The sequence below is a fragment of the Cydia strobilella genome, chromosome 4 (assembly GCF_947568885.1).
Source record: "Cydia strobilella chromosome 4, ilCydStro3.1, whole genome shotgun sequence".
NCBI lineage: Eukaryota > Metazoa > Arthropoda > Insecta > Lepidoptera > Tortricidae > Cydia > Cydia strobilella.
The window spans coordinates 11,721,039-11,747,600 of record NC_086044.1 but is presented as its reverse complement, the minus strand read 5'-3'; the positions used below and the strand labels follow the sequence as shown (position 1 = coordinate 11,747,600).

Genomic DNA, 26,562 nt, shown 5'->3' with positions numbered 1-26,562 from the left:
TTCTGTGGTATTGACGAGCGTTCAGAGAACTTTCCGATTTTACTGATGCCGCGCCCGCCTGCCTTTTCTACCACTTTGTCTGCTTCACCCCAACTTCACCCTCTACTCTCGAAAACCTAAAGCTGCTCCAGACTACGCGGCGCGAAGCCGCGAACGCGAGTGTGGAGTCGATTTCGCTGTTTAGCGAACTAGACTCCAGACTCGCGTTCGCGGCTTCGCGCCGTGATTCGCGCATGAGTGTGGAGGGGCTTTAAGAGCGCCTTAAGTCCTATAAAGCTTACAAAGTATGCGATTTTAGATAATTGCCGTTTAAGCGTCGGGTGCACCCACGGTGCACCAAACTGGGCTTATGCAAGGCTTATGTAGGTGCAACGTGCAATGAATTCAAGCGATTGATCAAATCCATACTAATATTATAAATGCGAAAGTCTGTCTGTCTGTCTGTGTGTTCCCTCTTCACGCTTAAACCGCTGAATCGATTTAGATGAAATCCATATCCATCCATACTAATATTATAAATGCGAAAGTCTGTCTGTCTGTCTTTCTGTCTGTGTGTTCCCTCTTCACGCTTAAACCGCTGAATTGATTTAGATGAAATTGTGCATAGAGATAGGTTGAGTCTTTGAGAAGGACATAGGATAGTTTTTATCCCGAAAATCATCCCTTAAGAAAGTAAAAAGCGGGGTGGAATTGAGATAATTAACGAAGTGCCAGCTAATTTGTGTGCATAATATGTTTAAATTTAGATTGCTCTGAGATTTTTTCCAGGCGCTATTCTTACTCTAGCTGCGGTTACTAAGTACACGCAGACGAAGTCGCGGGCAAAAGCTAGTAATTAATATTATAAATGCGAAAGCGTGTCTGTCTGTCTGTTACCTCTTCACGCTTAAACCGCTGAACCGGTTCAGTTGAAATTTTGTATAGAGATAGTTTAAGTCCCGGGGAAGGACATAGGGTAGTTTTTATCTCAGAAATCATCCTCTAAGGGGGTGAAAAGGGGGGTGGAAGTTTGTATGGGAAATCGACAAAAAGCAGATTGGATAAAAAATAAGCTACCCAAATTACTAACTCTACGCAGACGAAGTCGCGGGCAAAAGCTAATACCTCATAACGCAAATCACTAGCGATTATCGATGAAGTTTGCAGAGGCCCTTATCCACCCTTATCTCACTTATCTGTCGAATCCCTTGTCTAGGTTTGGTCTAGTCTAGCTAGTCTATGGTATTGGTATTTATTTTTGGAAGTCAAGTCATATTAGTGTAGCGGAGAGTAGTGTGTGATAAAATATTTTTTGTCTTTTTGTATCAATTTTATAAGTGTCCTCTTCAGTTATCCATTATTTTTAAGTAGAAGCAATAAGTGTTATGTTTAAATATATCATCGTTCACAAGTCAGTGTAATTATGAACCAGAATCCATAAGTCATTTTGGTCCCTTCTGTCGTCTCGCAAATTCCGGAAATTGTTTGACATCCTGTTGTAATTACGTGTTTTATGCTACCAAAAGCAAAGAGGACATTCTAAAATCAGTAAGTAACAACAGCGGAATATTAACTTTTCAACAATTTGCCACTTTGTAATACCTACTTGGTTTAGTAGCGTGAATGCTACCTTGAATTTATTTTTGATAAAAAGGTCTTTTTAATAGTTACATCTTCTATTACCATTTCTGTCTTAACTCTGTTGTTCTTAGGTCTTGTCTGTCGTTTGTATTTACAGCAAATTTATAACATGGTGCTAGAGTTTCTACACAATGTCAACTGAAAGTTGCTTAGTAAAAGCAATCTACTCATTCAAAGGCAAGAATAATGACGAACTGTGTTTCAAAAAGGGTGATATTATCACAGTTACTCAGAAGGAGGAAGGGGGCTGGTGGGAAGGAACCTTAGGGGAAACCACTGGGTGGTTCCCTAGTAATTATGTTACAGAATGTAAAGGTAATGTTTTTTTCTGGAGATCTTTATTGCAATTTTAATCACCAATATAATCTTTTGTTTAACAATATGAAATCCTAATATCCTCCTTTTGCTGTTTATTTTACAGTAGGTTAAGTTAATGTATATATGTGTATGTAATGTAATGTATGCCAGTAAATACTAAAAAAAACTGGACAAGTGCGAGTTGGACTCACCCCCCGAGGGTTCCGTACTTTTTTGGTATTTGTTGTTATAGCGGCAACAGAAATACATCTTCTGTGAAAATTTCAGCTGTCTAGCTATGGTGGTTCATAAGATACCGCCTGGTGACAGACAAACAGACGGACTGATGAGTTAGTAATAGGGTCCCGTTTTTACCCTTGGGGTAGGGAACCCTAAAAATATACATGAAAAATATTTTTCTGTTGAACTTTAATACTAAACAATTCATATTATATTTATTTTAGATCAAGCTGGATCTTTAACTACATCTCCTATTAGAGCAGCATCTGAAATTCAAGCATTTAGAAATGTTGTCCTGAAAGACATCATTGATTCAGAGAAGGCACATGTGGCGGAGATGCAGGGGCTGGCCAGTAATTTCCTTCAACCCCTGGAGAATAGTGACATGTAAGCAAGCAAATATATTAATTCCGTTAATTAACCAAGCAAGCTTAAAACGGTACAAATGGAACAAGAGTACAGGGTGTACAGTTATTTGCAATAATATCTCACACAACAAAGGCTGCAAAAATAGGGAACACTCTTATTGCACTACAAGATTGTGCCAAAATATTTTTGCAGCCTTTGTTGTGGAACATAATTATTATTGCTGGCCACCAAACTTTTAAACCTCTAGTTTGGGTTTCACATTTGGTTGTATGGACCTTATGTTTATTGTATAAATTTAATAATCTGTTAATAACAAAGCGCAATAAGTAGTTGTAAGTTAACAGTAAGCATGTTTTTAATTATCAGGCGAATGCTGATTTTAAAAATATGTTAAGAATTAGATCCGATCCATATCTGATCCAGATCTAATTCCTAACCTGTTATTAAAATGAGAATATGCCTGTATATTTATTTTACATGTATGGTATGTTTAACTAAAATTATTTTACACTTAGTTAAACTATGTGTAGCAATTATGACAAAATCCAAAGCATATAATTGATTTTTAGGCTAACAAGAGATGAATTCAAGCAATTGACAGGCAATATAAATGAGGTGCTACAAACTCATGAACAGTTCCTTTCCCTGTTAGAAGAATGTGCAACCAAAACAGGCCCAGACCAGCGGGTGGGTGGCCTGTTCTTACAATGGGCTCCAAAGATAAAATCAGTGCATCAAACATACTGTGCTGGTCATCCTAAAGCAGTGTGCATCCTCGACAAATACAAGTAAGTCAATTATTTTCAAGGATTGGATAGTGACTTTTATCAGGAGTGTCTCTCCACGATTTCGTCGTGTCGCTACAAGTACTTGTGGCCACCTCAATTTTGAGGTTTTGTCATAGTAATTTCCGCACAATGCTATAGAACGGATGCCTGCACGCGCTTGCGCCGTCTTGCACGTAGTAGACGCGTTTTGTTAGGGAGTGAATCTTCTGTACCTAGTACTATTATGTATTCTGTGGTTTTATCCTTCTCAGTACAAAAAGAATTCATATCAAAAGTATTTATTACTGCAAGTACTATTTGAATTAATAAATCATATCTGAAATCAATGACTGATTTTATATGAAACGAAACTAAACTAATGTCATACGCTTAGGAAAACCTGAGTCGCTTACGACTTTCTTGACACGTAAGTCGCTCAGCGATAAGAATTCACGGCCGGTTGTGTACTTGAGTGGGAGCTATTTAGTTTTACCCGCCTATAATTTTATTTCTTGTAATTAAGTAATCTCATTTGTAACTTCAAATAATTTTTGTTTATCCTATGTATCACACCAATGTTTAAATGTAAAATGTATCCACGAATGCAGTGTCGATACAAACCTGATAGGGTTTCACGGCACTTTTCTGTTTGATTTAATGTAAGATTTTAATATAGAATAAATAAATAAAAATATTTAATATACGTTTATTATTGTTCTATACTGTTTGGCTTAATGCTTTGTTTTAAATTTAACATAATGATTTTAATCAGCAGCTTGCACATTTAAAAGATCGCTATTCGGTTTTATAGCCACTGGTTGAACAAGAGACAAACACCTTAATCCCCTCAATTTTTAGGGAGGAACTGAACACATGGATGGAGAATGCCGGTGCCGTATGCCCTGGAGTGTTAGTACTAACAGCAGGACTGTCCAAGCCATTCCGTCGCCTCAGCAAGTACCCGGCGATGCTGCAAGAGCTGGCGCGACATGTTCACGAAGCGCATCCGGACAGGGGTGACACACATCGTGCTTCAGTTGTTTACAAAGACATTGCTGTATGTATTAGTGTTAACCGCGGGCCTATTTAAGACATTCTGTCGGCTCAGCAAGTACCTTGACATGGCAAGAGCTGACGCAACATGTTCACGAGGCGCATCCAGACAGGGCGACACACATTGCACTTCAGTTGTTTATTGGTGTTGAACTATCCAAGTTATGCTACAAGAAATGAGGAAACAATGAAAATAAAAGCTACTTTAATGCATGAAATGTGCAAGATTTGTACCATGTCGCGTTAATCTGATTAAATACACACCCCCAAACGTCAGTTTACCCAAAGTCTGAATGGGTAGGATGGGTAGGTATCCTATTCTGAACGGTGGTTAACTGATTATGCAATCCTGTTGTAGCATCTCTTTTTTTTTTCAATATGTCAAACGAGAGTGACGCAGCAACGCAACACAATAACAAACCACAAAGTTTAATCGGCATAAAAATCCACCATGTGCGTTAACTCCAAATGCCCCTCTGACGCGGCATATAAACAAACACACATGTGAAATTGTGAAGTTACTTAAATGAAAAGTTTCAAAAATATCCCATTTTTACTCGTTTTACTTACGCAATTAGGATCGCAACTGACGCTCCTTTTAAAGTTTTATTTTTAGACTCTGTGCGGAAAGAGAAGAGTCATAGAATTCCCTGTAGCTGATAGCGTGTTTCTGTATACCTGACTAAGCCTGGGTTGCGGATATTATAAAATTATGGTCCCTGAATAAAATCTAATTCTTTTAGTTCCCTTATACCTAAGTATTCCACGACTCTTCTCTTTCCGCACAGACTACCATTGAATTTTTGGCCTTTGAAAGTTCCAATTATTTTATTTATTCGGTTCAGAGTGGCTGCGCAGCGTTACGGCGGCAAAAAGAGCTAGAGCTCCAAGTAGTAACAGGAGAAGTGCGCGGATGGCCCGGTGGCGAACTAGCCGCACTAGGCGATGTCTTGCACATGGGCAGTGTAGCGGTGGGCCCTTCGCACCAAGACCGGTACCTCGTGCTTTTCCCTTCGGCGCTTCTTTTGCTGTCCGTTAGTAAGAGGGTGTCGGCGTTTGTTTATGAGGTAAGTTGAATATTAAACTATGATTCAGGTGTAAACCATAGCCGGTTTTTTTTATTGTTACACAAATATCAGTGAAATGTATTTCACTAGTACATTAACATGCTTGCGGGCAAGCTCGTTCTCCTAGGTCAGGGATTGGAAAACCATGGCTAGTATTGAATTCTCTAATTTGTTAAACCTATCTGAAATTTTAGTAATTGGTAGAAAAGCAGGATGATTGTCCAATCGAACTGAGATGTCTGAGATTTACGAATGGAAAAGCAGCTTAAAGGAGGCGCTTTCAAATTCCTGAAACGTTACAACGAAGATATGTTGTAGTTTATACTCCAAAACATACAGGGACCTCTTTCTTGCTAGTAGATGTCGCACAACATTCTCATTGATAAATATTAGTTTTTATCATGTTTACTGTGGCATCTGAACATCCCGAATTTATTTTAGGGTTGTCTGCCACTCACCGGCATAACAGTCTGCAAACTGGACGACTCCGAAACAAGGAAGAATGCATTTGAAATTAGTGGTCCAATGATAGACACCATAGTAGCGGTGTGTCAGACGCGAGCGGAGGCCGACAACTGGGTCAGTTTGTTGCAAAAACATTCGAACACCAATAGTCCTGCTCATGAACCTGGTCAGCCGCAATCGCTGCCACATGTAAGTATATTCATTTAGTTTTTATTTGATTTTGTAGGTACCCCATGTTACTTAAAAGTAGCAAGATACATTCTATATCTTTCATACGCAAGCAAGATAACCTCTAAAAGAGGATCTATGTATGTATATTATGTATGTAAAATCCCGGTTTGACTAATTTATTTTTGTGACTAGAAGCGAACATCTTTTAGTCCTTGGTCAGGATTAATACATTCATAGCCGCGGCGCGGTACACACTGTCCTTGGTGTACTTAATGCCTCCTCTACACTATCGGCGAGAATCTTCGTTAGTATTATCGTCTATCATCGGCAAGATCATCGTGCAAGCATCCACATGATCGCCTGTACAACGCAATCACCCGGCGATTCCGTTCGATGCGTGCCCAAAAAACCGACAACTCACGGGTCGCAGGCGATCATTGGCGATGATAGACGACGACTGACGGGGCTTGCCGAGTATGTCCTCTACACTATCGTGCCGGCTGCCGGCCAGTCATCGTCTATCATCGCCGATAGTGTAGAGGAGCCATAACCCCTATGCCACCCTCGTAAGCCAAAAAGCGATATCTCAAAACAAATTATTTTGAAAATGGAATTTCAAGATAAAGAATTTAAGGTTTGCATTCAATTTTGATTAGAGATAGCGCTAATGGGGTTGGCCGGTCGAAATATTTAGTAGATGGCGCCAGCATAGTTTGCCCTGTCAATTCCTAGAATTGTGTCAAATTTTTGTTTTTTAATGCCCTGGATGCCAGGCCTATAAGCCAAATCTCATAGAAAAAGGGGCAAGCTATGATGGTGCCATCTCTGCAAACCTTTGACAGTTGCCAACCCCATTGTCTTATCAGGGCTATAGCGCCTGAACGGATCAGTATGTGTTTTGGCTACTTTGCTACTGTTACGGATGACCGTGAAGACATAATAAGTATTGTTTAAATTTCCATATTAAGGTACTTTTATGATGTTTTACACAGCTGACCCGTTCTCCTTCTGAAGGGGCGCTGTCTAGCATCAATTCTAGCCGTCGAAGCCTTTACCACGTGACTTTGCCACCGCCCAGTTACCCGTCTGCATCACCTTACTATTCACTTACCAAATATTTTGCGAGACTAGTTAAGAAAAAGGTTATCACTAGACAAATGTTGCGTAAATTGTTACATGAGCGAACATGGGCAAAAGCATTTGAATTAACGGGAATACCCGTAATGAGAAAACATAAGAACCATATAAGGCTAAGAATAGAAAATGACGGGACTGTTGGCACCGAAACAGATGGGTCGGATAGCGATAGTGAGAGGGAATCTGACACCACTGAGTCATATACAAGCTCTAGTTGCGCCGATATAGATGATCTGGCCTGCCCTAGAATGCTGAGGCAAAATGCTCAGGATATTACTAGCCCTAGAACTGCTTCCTCTGTTAGTAGTTGGGGAAGTAATTATGGCTACGTCCGCTACATGGATAGCACAAATAATATAAACCTCGAGGAGCCCGAATTAATTAGGGGAGATTGTACGAAAAATATATTTTTTTCAATTCCATCCCACACGAATATTTTTCAATCTGTGAATAGCCCTGAAGACACTAATTTACAAAAATCCCAACGTATGCAGAATTGTGACAGATATCTACCTGCACAACATTCAGAAAGTACAGAAAACTCTTCTTTTGAAGCGAGACCTTATATGGCATGTGAAGATTTGGTAAACATTGATCAGGATATTCAAATGAATACGATAGGATATGAAAATTATGATTTTGTTCCTACGAGGCAAAGCTTTCCCATTAAGGTTAGAAAAGATTCCGTCCCAAAGCTATGGAAATCTACAGAGGAAACACATTCGCGAGATATGGTCGAAGAAAATTCAATAACAGACATATTGCAAGAAATAGCACCACCATCCCCAAAACTCTGTAACGATTTTATTTACCCGGATCATCCAGTCATTGATCCGCCTCCAATGTTTAGAAACGAAGAAGAGGATGTTAAAGTAATTAACATGAACCTTAATACCGATGTTCCTTTTCGTAAGCATTCTCTTAATTCTGATAAAAGAATCAGGCGTTCAATGTCGAAGTCAATGGTGGAAACTGAAAGCTTTTGTAAAAATAATGAACCCACACTTCAAAGGATGAGTTCACAGTCCGACGGAAATAAATTATGCAAGAAGTGTGAATGCTGTAATAGGTCTTTATGCCCTAGCCCGAGATCTTCGGATTCAGGAGTGGTCGGAAGCTGCAACTTAGCGTCTCCCGAGTTGAATTTACATGAATATGCTGGCGGAAGCACTGGAAATGACTCTGATGGACATGAAAAAATTATAGACAATTTGTCGCAGGGAACTTTCGATGACCGCCGTAAAAATTTAACACTGTCCGAAATAGAGGCAGCTAATTTCGAAGATCAATGTAGATGCACATCTCCTTTCGGTTCTACGGCTAGAACTTCTTGCGTGACGAGTGTGACGTCGGAAACCAGTCTTGACGTGATGGATTCGTCAAATATCTACACGACTTCTACGTATGCAGCCACCCCGCCTGTGTCATCGCCACAAATTAAAAGGACGTCCATTCGTCATAACATCGACCGATATGTGCCGGAAATCAAATTAAAACCCGAGCCTCCACCACGTATCTACCGCCAGCCCAGTACCCATCTAGAGATTCCAAAGAATGTTCGACAGCCTGTACCTTGTCAATGGAGTACCTTGAATATAACGGAGCGTACAAAACCCAGCCTACATTACCACATGCGTATATTCAGGGAGAAGCCCGAATGTGACGATATGAAAACTGATAGACCGTCTCGTGTGAATCAACGTCGTAATTGTGGTGTTTTTGATCAAGGAAAGGTCCAAGCAAAAAGGGGAGAAAGTACGTCAACTCGCAAAACTAGATCTCGCAGCGAGGACTTATCTAAATCCCAAAAGGATTTAACTGAAGTAAAGAATGGCTTCATGGTGTATCGTTCGGACCTGTATGCGCATTGGTGGATGAAAGCAAAGTTACCCATAACAGTGGTCACCGACTCAGGCAAGGATAATACTTTTGTAAAGAGATACTGTTTGTACATCACTGGTTTGAAAATAATAATACTTACGGCCTTGAAGTTGTTTAACCATTAATGCTGTCATTAGTTACCCCAGTGTTGCAGTGCTTTACTAGATCATCCTTGCCTGTGTTTATTCATCTTACTAACTGAAAAAAAACCTGCCACTGCAACTAGATACCTCATTTACTAACAATTTAAGAAAAGTGCATGGATATGCTTGTATACCTGTGTCTGTATCACTAGAGGTACAAATGTATAAAGTACTATGTGATTGTACCTACCAATGCGAAGTGAATGCGATCGATTGGAAGTCCATTTGAACCTGGGTCCATAAAATATTTAGAAAATTAAAAAGCGATCGTATAAAATGAAACGTTTGAGTACCGTAATAAAAATATAAATACGTATTAGGCACTGAGATTTCAGCTGAGTTGGAGCCGGGTCACAAATGTGGGCTATAAAGTGTGCTTTAAATAGATGTTGAGCGGATGTTGTTGATGAATACTCGGTAAACGATAATGGAACTGTCGAGACATTACAATATTCCAATTTAAAATAAACAAGTTCGCAAATTCTGACATGACCTGTCATTTTTCTAACTATTCTGTTTAGATTTTAAAGCAACACTCACTTAGCCTGATTATGTAAATTAGATATTGTGTGGTATTTTTAAAATAGATATGGATGTTTAGTCTGCGGGCTTAGCACGGTAGCATTTTTATCGCCTGTCACCATGCCTGTCACGTTCTAACAAGTATGTAAGTGCGACAGTGACAGGCATAGTGACAGGTGATAAAAATGCAACCATGCTGACACCGCTGGACTGAAGAACTTATGTATATTTTTATTATTTTTGTAGATGGCCATGACAGACGGCAATAACCCTGATTTATCGTCAGGTCTAACAAGCCACAAAAGATCACACTCATTCAACAACCATCAAAGCTATTCGCAGCATACCCAGCAATCGTCAAAAAGTAAACAAAAAAATCAGTCGGCCCGCTGGCTTTTAAATTCTTGCGACTCTATTGATCAGTCGCCTGCCAAACCAAATAAAAATGCTATCGGTAAAAAATTCTCATCCGTTGATTTCATCGACACGGCGGGATCGAACTACAGCAATAAAGGTAGGTGAATGTAAAATAACTTGTTTTTTTTTGATAGAAAGAAGTATGTATTTGTTTGAACTGATATCAAATGTCTAATTTAGGATGGAGTATAACATGTTTGCGCCCCGCGCCGCCCCTGCGGCCGCAATCCTTCACGGTGGGCTCCGACGAGAACATAGGCCCGACGCATCCGTATGCACCACACCAACGAAAGTCAAATTCCTATGAAGAAGACGCTCTTATTCTTAAGGTCATCGAAGCCTATTGCACTTCGGCACGCTGTAGAAATGCTGTAAGTTCTGGTGAGTATCTCGTTTCATTCGAATCATACTGGACAGAAAAAATACATTAGGTGTTTTGCGTCTGTGATACTAAAAAATTGGATTCTGTAGTTCTCAAATTTTATGACTGACTGGAGTGCGTGATGCGTGTTGTTCGAGTTATTCCCGATTGCCTTGTGATTTCCTACCTAATGAAGTCTCCAAGTACCTTTTGTGTTTGTCACGAGTATTAACGTTGCACTAATTAATAATTTCCTGAAACTTGTATGCGTATTGGACAAAACAAAACTCAGTTTAATTTGGACAAACGTTTGTTAATTTATACAACAACTGTTATGCTACCCGTTTCCTAACATCTAATACTAGTAAAGGGTTTTACTAACATTGCTGTACATTTTATTATGCAGTACCCAATATACCACTGGAGATATTCGAGGCTACAAGGAGGAGACATGCCAAGTCAAGAAACCGTATTATCAGTTGGTTTTTAGAATGATGTGTAATAACCAACACCCTAAACCAAATATACTCGTAACGCTAGTCATAAAAAGTAGCGCTTGTACCTTTATCTTGTTCGACATTTTGTTGTTGGTGTTGTTAAACGATTGACACTCTTATTTATTTATTTACATACGTCAACACTTACTGTAATCTATAGTATCTACTCTATACATACCTACGTGTTGTTTATCCTAAGTGAGCACAGATTTTTTTATTGCATGGGGTTGCAGCATGCTTTACTAACTTTTCTTACTACTCTATATAGTGATTTACTGTTATACTCATACTTACAAATTATTGTTAAAGGAATATTATTTTATAATTTTTTACGGCGTACCTATTTAGGAAAATCCATTAATGCTAAAATCCAGTACAAAACGGCTTTCTAGTCTAGTTAGAAGTTAAAAATACTCGTATTATGAATCTCAATAAAACTATTTAGTAAATACTAGATACTAGTATATATTATAAGCAATTCATCACATTTTTCTCTTCTTACCACTGGACATTAAAGATAATTATAAAAAATATAATATAAATAGAAATCATAATATTATTAATGCATTTTGTAACCTAATCGACGTAACTAACGAGCACATTGATATGCAACCGATACATTTGGTTCCAACTGTGCTCTGTTGTGCACCCAGCATCTAAGTACATGTATTAACCCAGGTGTATTAATGTGCCACGGTGGTCTGAAACTTTCTATTTTGTTACATGCGGCTGCCTTTATATCGCACCTGCAGTGGACTGCGGTCACTTGTCTCTTGGTAAAGTACAATATCACGCACCCGCTTCTAACATTTTTCACTATAACTACACTAAATTGCCTATCGTCCAAAGAAGTGAGACCCCCGACTACGTAGGCTGCAGCAAGTCTTCGAAAGTGAAGCGTAACAAAAGCTCAGCTGCCGACACTTACCTGTACCGCGGCCCCGAAACGAGGAGGCTGCTCTCGGAACGCAAGTTCCAGATGAACCGTTCTAACCCAAATCTATGGGAATGTTCAGAGGAGCGCAGGCAGAAGCTGTGCGAGGGTCGGGAACGGCGCAGCGGGTCGCACCCGAGCCTCGCGGCGGCGTTGCGCGCGGTCGCTCCCGCCTCCGCGCCCGCGCCCGCGCCCGCCCCGCTCGTCGCTCCCCGCGCCGCACGCTCGACGCGTTCCTCCACTTGGTGCTGCGGATCCTTCGTCAAACAACTCACCAAATCTCACCACTTCGACTGACACAAGTAGTCATTCTCTTTTTCGGTCGTTTTGACCTTGGTCCTCGTGAGGCGTCTCTCATTTAATTAATCCATCATTAAAAGTTACATGAATGTGCGTGAACATTGACCCATTTTTAACATTACCTATTACTAAACGATGACTCATACTAATGACATTTATTTAGGACTTGTGAGAAATTGATTCTAATCGTACCATTATTTTTAATGGATGTGGCTCTGTAATGATTTAACGAAAGCGATATTAAAAAAATGAGCTTAATTCAAATTGGAAATAAGACGGGTCGAACCCTACCGGGTTCTAATTTAGCATAGTAAAAGATACTACATTTTCTAGTCAGAAAAGTATATTTTTGAAAAGTTATCGTCTTATTTTCTTTTGCAGCTTGTTATATATCGCCTTAACACGCGTATATATTACTATAGCGAGTGCAGTATTATTAATATTATTATTAGGTTAGATTTACAAATCAATTTAATTTTATAGGTTTGCTTTTTGATTGTATTATATAGATAATTAAATTTATGGTGCATATTGGATGTAATAATATAAAATGCATGCCTTGAATTGTGTAGAATATTAGGTATTTTTACTAATATGTTGGGAGTAGTCGGTAGTCCCGGTTTTAGGGTGTGACATGGTAGGTGAAGCTTTATAAAAATTGCGTCAGTATCCAAAACGGCCCGCAGTTTCATTTCTCAGGTGAGACTATTTTGGGAGCAGTGGCAGCCGCCCGCCGTTACTATATTTATGATTTAGTGCTATATTGAGCCTTTCGTGCTGTGTAACGTTCCTCACTAGAAAGTGAATCTGTTTACGTAAAAACTAAGTCTAAATATAAACCTATATAAACCTCACCTTAAGATTTTTAGCGCCCGTTAAACGCTTAGCACTGCATCCCATTCGCACGTCGTATAAAATACGAAACATTTTTTCCCAGACCTAATATAAATATAATAAAATTTTGTATGTTCAAAATGTGTCGGAGAATGCTTACGAATATTTTATTATTAAATCCAAGTAATTCCTATCGCACCTTATAAAATGTATAATTGACCTTAGTATACCTACACGTAGGTACTCAAGAGTAGGTGCCTCCTAACCTAATAGAAGCATGAGTAAACATTAGGTGTTGCTGTGGGTAATCAGAGCACCGGCGGGCGGCGCGCCGCGGCGCGGCGTGTTATTCGTTAAATATTGAACGCGAACGCGCCACTGCAACCGTGCAACGTGTATGTAAATACGCGGCCACTAGACTACAGCAGTGCCAACTGCAATGTTGCAAAATACCTAACTCTGTTAATCGTTCTTATGCCCGAATTTGTTGCAATGTAGATAATGCGTACCTATATAATATGGATTGACGCTTTTTATAAATAAAATTAGAAAATTATTTTAAATTTATCGTTATAAATATGCTACATGCGATGTTAAATCTGAGGTGTATAAAAATATTTTTTTACTGTGGCATAATCTACCTGGCAAAACATTTTAAGTATTTTAATCAAGCCTGTACCTAAAGAAGGCAATTATAGCAGCTTAACGAATTTAATATTCATCTATGTATATAATGCTTGTTTATATTATTCAAACATTATGAATCTTACCAATTCTTTAATGTAATGAATTTTAATTTGTTAATATACTCGTTTAATTAAAAAAACTTACCCACTGTTATATAGATAGGTAACTGCTTTCTATAAAACTTTGAAGCCTGATACATCTCCACTTTATTTTACTTGGGCTGCAAACTACTACTTTAAGGGTCCCCGGTCGGTTCTCCATACAAACATAGTTACGCTCTCATTTTAAAACGAGTAGCTAGTTTGCTTTGAAACTTTGTACTTACAATAGGATAAGGTATATCTATGTCTGTAATTAGTTTATGTAGCTTCAGATACCATAGTTAAAAAAATAGAGCGAACTTAAGTTTTGCATACAAAACTCGTTTTTGCTCTATTTCGTTTGTTTTATAAACTGGAGCTATATAAACTAATTACAGACCTAGATATAACTCAAATTCCTGAAATTCGGCCGAGCTTTCTGGGGACTCTAAGAGTCCCCGGCAAGCTCGGCAATAATTCTGACTAATTTTTTTATGACACAATTGTATGCATAAAGTGTTATGACAATTAAAAATATGACATATTATGCGACCAGACCATTTTTTCACTATGGTATCAGAAGCTACATAAACTAATTACAGACCTAGATAAATATACCTTATCTTATTGTAAGTACAAAGTTTCAGAGCAATCTAGCAAGTCGTTTTAAAAAGAGAGCGTAACTACGTTTGTATGGAGAACCGAGCTTGCCGGGGACTCTTAACTAACTTTTAGACAGTAGCATAGATGAGCAAAAATGTTTGGCTTTTAACATGTCCGGATAAGAAGGTCAAACATGTTTGTTACATTTTTGATCTTTTTATTCGTGTTGATACAGGGATAGTGATCAAAAATAAATCATGGGCTTGTAAATATTTTTAACTTGTTTGTAATTTTATGATATTTTGGAGTAACCGGGATGTGATACTTTATAATTAAGTTATCTAACGCATGTCTAATAGTGCCGGAAAACGAAAATACTATATCTTTATAATTAAGTTATCCAACGCATGTCTAATAGTGCCGGAAAACGAAAATACTATATCTTTATAATTAAGTTATCCAACGCATGTCTAATAGTGCCGGAAAACGAAAATACTATATCTTTTCTTTATCACGTAACAAATCCTTGCACTGTAGCCGCATAGATGCTACTCGTGATATATTCGCTAGTTGTTAAGTGTATCCAAATAAATGAACTATTGAGATTTCTGTAACCTCATTTTGCTTGCGCATTGGTCAGTTAAATTGTAGATAAGGTATAAAGCCTGTACACGATAAAACCCGGCCACGCATGATATGGTAAATCTTTAAATGAATGTGCATTTTCAAGCAGCACTTTTTTTGATAATTTGTCATTATCAAACTACATAATAAAATTACGAACAATATAACATTAGGTTGTCTGTGACTTTGAGCTTTATATATTCCACTTTACCAAATTCTCATGTTAAAAACATTTTATTAAGCTTCTGTACCGTTATTTGAAGCCTATATTTTAATATTTGAGAGAGCGATGCAGTTTGTCAGTGACGAGCGGTTCCGGTTCATGATTGTGCTGACATCTACCGGCATGTTTCCACTTTACCAATTTCAGTTTTAACCCCCTCCAACTCCACCAGCGACCGTGGCGTGCGGCCTCGGATTTAGTTCATTGGCGTTCTGTTTGTCTGAACGTTCGGTTCACTACAAAAATTCTTAGAAATTCTTAAATTCTTAGAATTTTTTGTAAGTACTAATTAAAAGTATTTTTTTTTAAACGGTGTTACCGTTCGATTATTAATATAATTTAAATTTAAAACATTTGACGGACAGCTCGGGTTCGTTAACGTGTTTAGAGAAGCTGACACGTGATCGATTCACATCGCGAGCGCAGCGCAGCGGTCGCCGTAAGTAAGCGACTTTTATATTATTTTGTTTACCGTGAATCGATTCGTCTTAAGGCACGGAACAGGCCCTTGAAAAAGTGAAAATGGCAATTTATAGGCCTCCGTGTTAGTGTCCTCCGAAAGGGAGGTTATAACGGTTTCTATTTCAAAATAGAACTGCCTAATTTCAAAGGTCTTAAACAGACGCGCTCTATGACGTCGTAATTTATGCTAAGTAATCACTGTGTGTTTGCGTTTAGTATTTTTAGGCTAAAGTAATTACAGTGTTAATGATAGTGAGATATACCTATGACCTGATATTTTCCGTGCATTTCCACATTTTCTGGTACTGTGCTGCTGTAATAAAAATTATTTTCCTTTGCATTGAAATCGAAATATCACAAAAATAAAGAAATGCCATATTTGGTATTGGCACCATTAAACAGTTACTCTAGTCGCTTCCAAACTAGGGTCCTATCTGCCTTAAAGTCGACGAAGCCCAGCTGTCGCTGGGCTTCTATTTCCGCTCTGAAGAGCGAAAGGTAACTAACAAACCTACATCGAAAACCTCCCTTTTCGATCTTTGTGTCTATAGTCTTTGGAAAGTTTTCTCTTAAGTATTGCCAACTTTGGTTGCACGGTAGTCACGGTACCGTCAGCACCTTTGAATTTTATTTTCAATTAAGGGTTTTGTACCTAACAATAAATACTTAGCTGTTTGGATTGGAAAGTGAAACTCTTGTATGTAAAACTGAGGTATCTCTATCCAGTTTGTGTTGTTATGAATTTTGGTTAATAAGTATTTTTATACATACAAAATGTTGATTTCGTATATATATGTATATGTATAACAGCATACAGGAGGGGCACTATTTTACCCTTTGCTATAACAATAACTCTTGTGAAAAAACTGAGTAACGTAATTGAGGCTGGGAGGTCTGGTGGTTACGGAGCCGCTGCCTGCACAAGGCATACATTCCTGCTGCATAAGCAGAGTAGTACAACGGTGCATTATGTTCTGTTGACTTAGCATACTCTAAGATTTCCCACCTGCGCAAGGTGTGGAGAAATTTACCACCATAACGTAACTTATGTAATGGATATCCGCCAAGCCCTAAATACTACAGCAATTACCCACTGCGCAAGCGGGTATTGCCGAAAAGTTTATTAAAATATGTGCTGATAAGCTATGCTGTGCTATGCTTTAGAATTCAAATAACATACTTAAAATTTCCTGCCTGCGTAAGGCGTGTGAATATTATTATTTAGCCAGCTGAAGACCCGTCGCCTGCGCAAGGCGTGCGAGTTTCATTATCATGAGAAGCTAGTAGATGAAGCAAAATACTATAACACTGGTATAATACAATCAACATGGCTCCAAACGCCAAGACCTTTTATTACCGCCTGCGTAAGGCGTGTAAAAATGATTAGTCATTGGGCGAAAAGCTAATAGTTGGACATTGTTCTGGAACTGTTGTTACTGGGTTTTTAGTAGTTACAGTTACACTAAAACTGTTTAAGCTAGGTATATTAATATCATACAACATGCCTGCGCAAGGCGTGCAATATACATTAGCCTGCTGTGCAAGCGCGTAGCAATTAGTTCAGGAGTTTATTAACCAAATATTGCTACTACAAAGCAAATATGATACAAGTATACATGTTTTTCAATGTGTAAAAATGATTCGCCTCCATGTAAATCTCTGCCTACGCAAGGCATTTGAGAAATTATTTACACTTTCGTTTTGCTGCAAAAACACACCTCACTAATAAACATTAAATTCTCCCGGGGAGACCCTAAGTCTTAATATTATAAGACCCTAAAAAGATAAAATAAGTAACACACTCACTGCCAGCGACCCGCTAGGCGGGTTCCCTTTCGAAGACGCTTTTCGCTACATACTGTTTTTCTCGTGTTATTAGCTACGCTAGCAACGCGTAGTTCGCTCTGGCATTGAGTGGGTTAACTGGCTTTTAGGGCAGTAAGATTAGAAACCACCATAAGCACCATGAACCCCGTTTTTAACAAACCAATCGATTAGGTTAGAAGTGGGTTCAGACGCGGTTCATTCAATCAAGCAAATAATTGTGTAATTCCTATGCCAGGGCCAAGGTCACGATTTTATAAAGTTCATGATACTAATCGTTGAACTAAAATTTTAAAATTTAATTTTGTTTGTCATAACCAGCGGGCCGCCCCGGCGCCACATATGATGCAAGTCATTGCGATTGCAAGTTAATGGGCCACTAGTGCCTGAAGTTGTAAAAATTTTTCATTCATTTTCAGTTTATTCATTCATTAAAAGGTAGAAATACATTACTCTTGACTGGCTCAGGCCAAAAATTCATCATTTAAATGATGGGATTAATCCCATGTGGGTCAAAACATTAAGAGAAAGGTTCCTTCTCTGCATATAATTATAAATGTTTGATACAATGTATCCCACCTGCAAGGGTGCATTGTAAGAAGTTAACTTTAGATTCCCTTAACTTTGCATTGTCTTCAGGAAAGACGTGAACGAGGTAATCAAATTACTATATGTATAAAATGTGTATGACTCTCACATTGCAACTCATCTACTCAGAGTATCAGTCCAAATGAAACAAAGCCATTTTGTTTATCAATCCAGATGAATAACACACGTTAATGATATAAATGTCCTAGATTCCCTAGACAACTTCAGGTTAACAACAGAGCCCTCGCAGGCTCGCACGTTTTTAAGGAATGGGGACAAAGGTCATTTTCTGGAAAACTGATCCAATCCCTTAAGTTAATAAGCTGAAAGAATTTACATACATGTATCAATGGGTTAAAATCCAACAATATAAAAAACGGTCAGTTTGTTTCTAAATATCAAAAGCTAAAAATTACTCAGGAAGCAGTAATAAGGTAATCTCGATGGTTATTACTGTACTAATGCTCATTAATGGTGTCCGGTGAAATTCCTCCCATATTTATTGTTTTTGGTAACAATATTTAAAAACAGTATTAGCTTTGTGAGAATGGTACAAATACATGCGCGAATCAGTAAGCTCACTCAGATAACTATTATTTAAATCATCCTAATATAGAGGCATAGAGGGTTGATAAGATTTAAAGCTAGGTGCCTGCGCCATAGCCCAGGCGGCAGGTTGAATTGGTGCTCAAATCACGTTTGACACTAAGGCACTTCATTTGAAAGCTACATCACTATCTTTCTTTCGTTTCTCTTCAAAAACATAAAAAGAAGAAGGGTGCTTAATGCCAAATGATTGAAGGCTGATCATTTTACACGCGAAGGTCATTGACCTTACCTACCTAACCCGCCAGATAATAACATCAGTTAAATCTATAATCTATATATAAATATATCTTGCTCTTTCTTGAGCTTGCACTACGGGTAGTACAAGTAATCCCGAAATAAGGTGCTGTTGTAGACAAAACGCCCTAGCTTTGTAGCCGTCTTCCGGGTGGCATGGCTGTTATAGGTTGAATTTATGTGAATGCAAATATTTGTTTTGAAACACTACGCAGATCTGTCGTCTATGCACGGGCCAAACCTTGGCTAAACAGAAACGCAAACAGAGTACCTAATGTGTAAAATATCAAACGGCACAAAGAACCAAGCGGAAGAGCAATTCTCTGGACAGAGCTTAGATTCAGTTGTTGTAGCTGGTTAACCGGAATTTACGGGGTTTTTATTACCAATAATACAGCACTTGCTTATGACTTTGATCAGATACGGTCACTACGTGTTTAATCTAAAACCAAAGGCCAAGTTAAGTTATATATGTCGTACGCCCTAATATACTAATATTATATACATCTTGCAGGATGTTACATATTTTCACAAATAGTAATGAGAGGAACATCTTACTGTTATTCTTGCGGTAATACAGCTCTCGGATTAATATTATACTTACCATACCGGCTCTAATTATTGCTCGTGTAATAAAATAAAACCACATAATAGGTTGGTTAGTATGGGCTTAGGCCCTAGAATATTTTGGAATACTCTGTGGAGTTAGGCTTTACCAACATAGCGACTATCATAGAAAAGTTTAGTTTTATACAAAATGTATATACCTATAACAAGGGCATTCACATTATGAATAGCTGAGGCTCAGCTGCTGAGCACTGTACCTACACAACGACAGAGAGTTCATGTTGGGTACCTGGCTGAGGTAACTCCTTCAGATGGGCAACAGAAAGTTGTTACAGCCCTACCGAAATTAACTTGTCAACATAATATCATTCACGATCTAATTGTTATTCAAGATTGTACCATAGCTAGAAAATAATGGTAGCTAATGAGTTAATCCTTTAATTGATTGACCGAAAGCCCTGATCACGTTTACAATGTGGTGACAAGTGCACTTTACATGTTAATTACCTGCCTCAAATACTAAGACTTTTAAAAAGAAACAAGTGAGGCTCGGAGGAATGTATTGAAAACTCGTTTTTGGGTGCCTGTAAAATAAATTGTATCCTGCCTTATCATTACTAATGTCGGGTATTATTACATGGGTAAATGACACTTAAAATTTTCAACAATCAAGGTTTATTTTCCTCGTTGCAAGGTAAATACGTTGAATACAATAATAAATATTGAAAAAGAATACAAACACAAATTATGGCCTGAATACATTTGTGGGATGGATGAAATAAAATATAATAAGGTTGTCAGAAATAATTTTTAATAAACATACTGATATCTATATACATTCAGTTTTTGACAACCCTAATTACCCACCTATAAATAATTAGGTGTAGTAAAATATGTCACTTCACACTTAGCCCATTAGTCTATTTCACATTCATCCATGTACCCGGATTGTTAAGTGCACTTGTACTAGTTGTTTCCACCAGTTTCACTTATGAGTATAAATGAGTCACATAAGTCACATTGGCGTTTTCTGACCACCAGGCGATCACAGACACGTCTCAAATATTAAAATATAGGCTTCAAATAACGGTACAGAAGCTTAATAGCAGCGTTTTACCTTACAATAAAACGCTTATTAAGCGAAATACCTTATTTGAAGCCTATATTTTTAACTTCGCCTGTGGCTACAACACTCAGTTGCAATAAACCACATCACTTTTATTTTATTATGCCCGTTGAGGGTACTTTTGGCACGCTGCATTTTAACCTATACCATGCAATATGCAAATAGCAACATCTACTGTCTTTACAGTTCAATGCCAGTGCATACCAGTGATACCAGTGTATGTCTTTGTTTTATTACACATCGGAATAATAAATGAACTCAACCCTTTGGTAAGTGGTATATTGCAACTTTGTTTTATTATGGTATATTTTGAGACCCAATGAACTAAATCCGAGGCCGCACGCCACGGTCGCTGGTGGAGTTGGAGGGGGTTAAAACTGAAATTGGTAAAGTGGAAACATGCCGGTAGATGTCAGCACAATCATGAACCGGAACCGCTCGTCACTGACAAACTGCATCGCTCTCTCAAATATTAAAATATAGGCTTCAAATAAGGTATTTCGCTTAATAGGCGTTTTATTGTAAGGTAAAACGCTGCTATTATTTTTAATTATATAAGCCAAATCATACCTTATTAAAATATATTTTTAGAATAACTAACATTTTTCTAATTGTATTCATATTTAGATAGTTCTGAGGTGTTTTAACTGGTGAATTCGACTTTTTGACAAAAAACTGCGTCCCATACAAAGACGACTTTCAGTGCTTGGATTAGAAAGTCTTCCTGAGTACCTCAAGTAGAAAAGAGTTTCAGAAAGTTTTTTTTTTGGTAAGATGACATCCTAATGTGCATAAAACAGCTTTTAATAGTATATTTCGATGCTAGTGCGGAAAGTATGTCATTACTTCACGAGTACCGAGATATTTCCGCACGTGTATCGAACTACGTTTTTTAATACAGTTGCGAAAAAATAAGAAAAACAACAAGTAAGGAATAAAAACAATATCGAATGTCGCCTTTGGAAACTTAACATGCTTGCAGTATGAAAACGCACCTCTTCTTTGACAGGCGTTTCGGCAGCTATTCCTACCTCTACCTTCCATAGCTATTCCGTTCCATTCAGACAACTTATTAAGAACGGTTTTACAATATTCAATATAAAAAAATAAACGTGTTATAATGATGAAGAAGTAAGTAATAAAATATGAAATATGTATATTTTTCGTATTCTTACATTAACAGTAGGTTTTTATGTTGATTACGACGTTTAAAGAAAAACTAATATTAACACTCATCAATAAGTAGTCATGAATTGGAACAAGTATAAATTTAAAAATCACGCACACACACACACGCCAATGCAATGTAATATGACTGTATTTTTAATATAATACTATATATACAGATTATTTAAACAAAATAACTGCTTGAATATGTCCATTCGGTACAATATATACCAGTTCATGCGTGGCCGGGTTTTATCGTGTACAGTTTTTAATTATGACCTTTCTAACTTACAAAATGTAAGTTCAATAAGTTTCTTGATTTCTCTCTAATATCCGTATGTTTTATTATTAATGCTTCTAGGTAGGTACATGTTTCATGTAATCTCAAATAGATCAAATAAGGACGTTGTGTTGTCTTTAAATTGAAGTCAGGAATACTTATAATTTACTTTCCCCGTCCCTGGACTAGTATGGTGATTGTGTTTCTAACATGGATATAATGACATGACATGAATGAAAATAACAAAGATTCGAATATCTAAGACATTCGGGAAATGCGATCATCATACTCGTAAGTGTCTTGTTGAATTGTTTTGTAATTGGTGTACTAATGTAATTATGTCTTTTTAGATAAAATGCACACCTTGTATTTTACTCGTAGCGTTGCTTTAAAAATTTGGTGCAAAAAGACATAGGTAAAGTGCGAAACTGTTCTTATTGACTTTATTGGGCTATTCCCACTAGTTACCACCAAGTTGTTACCAGTGGTAAAAACTGAGAATTTTTTTCCCACCTTTTACCACTTAGTTATCACTGGCAAAAGGTGGTTTTTTTTTCCTAGTAGTTACCACCAAAATTTTGTTAAAGATCAAAACTAATAAAAACAGTATAGTATAGTATAAATCTAGAATACTTTAATAAATAATGATATGTCGATTAGTGTTCCAGTAAACTGCCTTAAAGTGATCAAAAATAGTTGGTTTTTGACTGTGTTGTTCGCTCGTTCGTGTAATTATCCAAATTACAATTAATAAGATAAACTTCATCCAAACGTTAATTTCACATTGACTAATTTAGTTTTTGCACTTGTACCGGTAAAACTGTTTTTTATTTTAGGTAATTTTAATCTTTTTCCCCTCACTAGCTCGGAAAGCCGTCTATTATCCTTTAAAACAAGCGGGGAAAAACGCATTTTATCCACTAGTGGGGAAAGTAATTTGACCTTGGATGGAGCGTGTTTAAGTAGCTTGACAGATAACAAAACGAAAAACGCTCATAATAATGGTTCGTTCGATATTAATTATCATTAAATAAATGGTTTGAGAATCTAATAAAAAATACCAAATTTAGCTTTATTTAATAATTTTAAGTCATAAACCTTAAAATTCCATAAGAAACGTTAGATTTTTTATAATGATGTTAAATATAATTCTGAACGCACAAGTTGAGTCGATGCAATTTCAAAACGCATCGTTGACATTTCATACGTCAGAACAGAAATGTCAACATTGTCAACAAAATTTTTACTGTTCTTCTCACCGACTCACGTAAAAATCAGAATTTCTAGTGTTTTCTGTTATAATATCGTAAAAAATTTAGTGATTCCAGTGATGAAGATGATCTAACGCCTGTGGATGTTGCACTTTCCTCGCTATAGTGAGGGGAAAAGTTTTGTGTTACACACGGGTGCAAATGTATTTTACTTCTCGTGTGTTGAAACACTCGCTACGCTCAGGATTCTATTTTAGAACCACTCGCTTCGCTCGTGGTTCAACTATAAAATCCTTTCGCTTGGTCATGTTTCAATTCCACACTCGCGGGTAAAATACAACTTTGCACCCTTGTCTAACAAATAACTATTTTAAGGCACATTACTGAAACACCCACTCGACTTTTAATTATTTGTTAAATTTTATATTAATACAATACTACAATAAAATTTTAGTGGTAACTAATGGAAAAAAAATCCTACCTTTTACCAGTGTTAACTACTGGGGAAAAAATCCCAGTAGTTACCACTGGTAATGAGTAAGAAAAAAATTCCTAGTTACTGAAACCATTATAGGCCAAGCAATAAGAAGAAAATGCTAGGAACACAATTTTTGACTACGTAACTTTGGTTGGCGTAGTTAGGAGATGAACAAAATTATCAAAAGTCCCCGACCGTAACCCTGGTGCCGGGGGGAAGAGGGGGGTTTGAAGGTTAATTTTTTCGGTTTTTCACATGTCTTGGAATCTTTGCGTCTTAGCGACATGACTACTTAAACAAAACGAAAGCTGATTAAATTTGCTAAAGTTTAATTCAGTCAAATTTTTCGATATCTTGAATAGTTTTCGAGATATTCTCTATTGAAAGTTTATTTGGGGCTCTAAATTTTATCTTGATAGTCTACTCTACATCAATGAAGCTACTAGGCCATGTTTGGTATCGTTTTCGTATAAATCGGGAGTGCCTAATTCATTTATGGTATCACATTGACACCGTTCCGAAGTAAAAACATAAACAAATACCTTTTTTTTAACTCCTCTTCACACTTAAACCGCTGAACCGATTTAGTTGAAATTTGGTATAGAAATGTTTTAAGTCCCGAGACAGGACATAAGATAGCTTTTATCTCAAAAATCATACTTTGAAAGTGTGAAATGTGGTGTGAGGGGAATTCAGCTTCTTCGCTGAAGTTGAATTCCTGAGGTTGAAGTCATGTTTGGTATCATTTTCAACTAAATCAAACATGTAGACCATCCCAAATATTATTTAAATCGGTTCAGCGGTTATTGATTCCCCATACAAACTTCCACCCTACTTTATATACCCTCAAAAGTTGATTTTGGTTATAAGAACTATCCTATGTACTGTCCCGGGACTCAAACTATCTCTATACCAAATTTCAACGAAATCTGTTCAGCGGTTTAAGCGTGAAGAGGAGTTAAAAAATAAAGCATTTTTTTAAATTTTGTTTTTACTTGGGAATGGTGTCAATGTTGATACCATAAATGAATTCAGCACCCCCGATTTATAAGAAAACGATACCAAACTCGGCCTGGCAGCTTTACTCCTGTAGACGATCGAGATAAAAATGAGAGCCCTAAATAAACCTTCAAGATATCGAAAAACTTGACTGAATAAAACTTGTAACAAATTAAATCACTTTTCATTTTGTATGAGTGGCCATGTCGCTCAGACGCATAGTTTCCGAGATATAATAACAAACACACAACACAGGACAAACACGAACAACAACAAAGCTACGAAGTCAGAAATTGTGTTCCAAGCATTTCCCTCTATAACTTTTTTTGAGCATTCATTTCCTGGCCTATGATGAAAAAAATCCACCAAAACTAAATATTTTATGTATTTTTTGTCCTGTGTAACTGTTTTATTTATGTGTATTAATTAATTATATAACTGTTCTACCTGTCAACCAATGTTTTAGGCAGTTTGAAAAACTGCAGTTAGTATATTTACCTATTAAGATTCTATTAAATATCGTTAATATGTATACAGTGTTGCATTAAAAATGTTTATCTTACGGCAATTATGCTTATATATGTATTATAGTAACTAATTTATAATTTATTTTTCGAGCAAATTATATGAAATAAACTTTTAGAAAATATAAAACTACAACTTTTCTACCTTAACATATAATATTTAGTACCTCAACAACTTAATATTTCACACATCGGTATTAATTCATTTAGTAGATAACTACATGACTAAGTCAAACTGTCTGATAAATCCGCCTAATTCGGCACTGTTCTACCTACTTGTGCCGACACTACCAGCAGTTATATTGCTGGATAAGTATATGTAATCCATATAATACTTGAAATAACTGATAATTATTATTTTTTGCCAACGCAAGTTATCAAGTAATTATAATTATGAAAAGTAAGTTTACACCGAGTTTAATACACCCCACAAAACTGATGAACACAAATATCACGCTGGGGAACTTTCTATACCTACTACTTGTGTCCATTCCATCCTCTAATAATAAATCACAGATGGTTTAGGACACTTAATTTTACTGCCTTTCTGCCACGAACTTACACGCTGCTGCAAGGTGGGTATTCAATGATTACTTAGACAATAGGCAAAAAGATGAAAGCCTGTATTCCGTTACGTTTCAATTTTGTTTCCAGAATGCGACGACGAGAGCCCATTGACGATTGAAGCTCTAGTGAGGTCGCCGTCCCTGCCTGCACACCCGACTGCGGCGCACGGGTCGCCGAGCTTGTGGGCCGTTGTTATGCGATTACAAAACGACATAAAAACGCTCAAATTGGACGTTAAGAACTTGCAGTTGCAACTGAATGAGGAGAAACAAGAAAGAAATCTTGCCATTGCTGCTTTACAATCTAACAATAATTTAAAAGATGTTAAGGAAAGTAAATGTTAATTAATTAATTAATCCAATGACTGCTTATACCTGTAATAAGTATTATATTAACAATAAATGTATTATTTTATAAGTCAGACTTTTTATTTCATTGATTGTAAAGTACTAATTCGATTTAATTTTTAAACCAGAGGCCAACGAGGGCGAAAAATCGATCCATCTAGGTTTTATTGTTGGTAAGATTCGCTTTTGAGTGTTTTCAAATAAGAAATTCAATAAATATAAAATAATAATATTATTATAATATTGGTGTGTGTGTGAAGTCCCCAACCCGCACTGTGCTAACGGGA

At 37.2% G+C, this 26,562-nt stretch overlaps 1 protein-coding gene across 4 annotated transcripts; it reads left to right on the top strand.

Annotated features, from left to right (window-relative positions):
• Nucleotides 1-1,249: 1,249 nt before the first annotated feature.
• LOC134740622 (rho guanine nucleotide exchange factor 7) lies at nt 1,250-26,345 on the top strand. 4 transcript variants are annotated; one of them, XM_063673154.1, is made up of 10 exons: nt 1,250-1,527; nt 1,718-1,935; nt 2,382-2,544; nt 3,096-3,314; nt 4,152-4,350; nt 5,192-5,413; nt 5,855-6,067; nt 9,979-10,246; nt 10,330-10,530; nt 11,760-12,243. In XM_063673154.1, exons 2-10 carry the CDS (start codon nt 1,752-1,754, stop codon nt 12,236-12,238), a joined length of 2,148 nt encoding a protein of 715 aa, XP_063529224.1. In that variant the 5' UTR covers nt 1,250-1,527; nt 1,718-1,751; the 3' UTR covers nt 12,239-12,243. The 4 variants fall into 4 exon arrangements, with proteins under 4 accessions (XP_063529224.1, XP_063529225.1, XP_063529228.1 ...); XM_063673155.1 differs by lacking the exon at nt 11,760-12,243 and adding an exon at nt 26,016-26,345 and having other exon boundaries at nt 1,254-1,527; XM_063673158.1 differs by lacking the exon at nt 11,760-12,243 and adding an exon at nt 10,917-11,062 and having other exon boundaries at nt 1,254-1,527.
• Nucleotides 26,346-26,562: the final 217 nt, after the last annotated feature.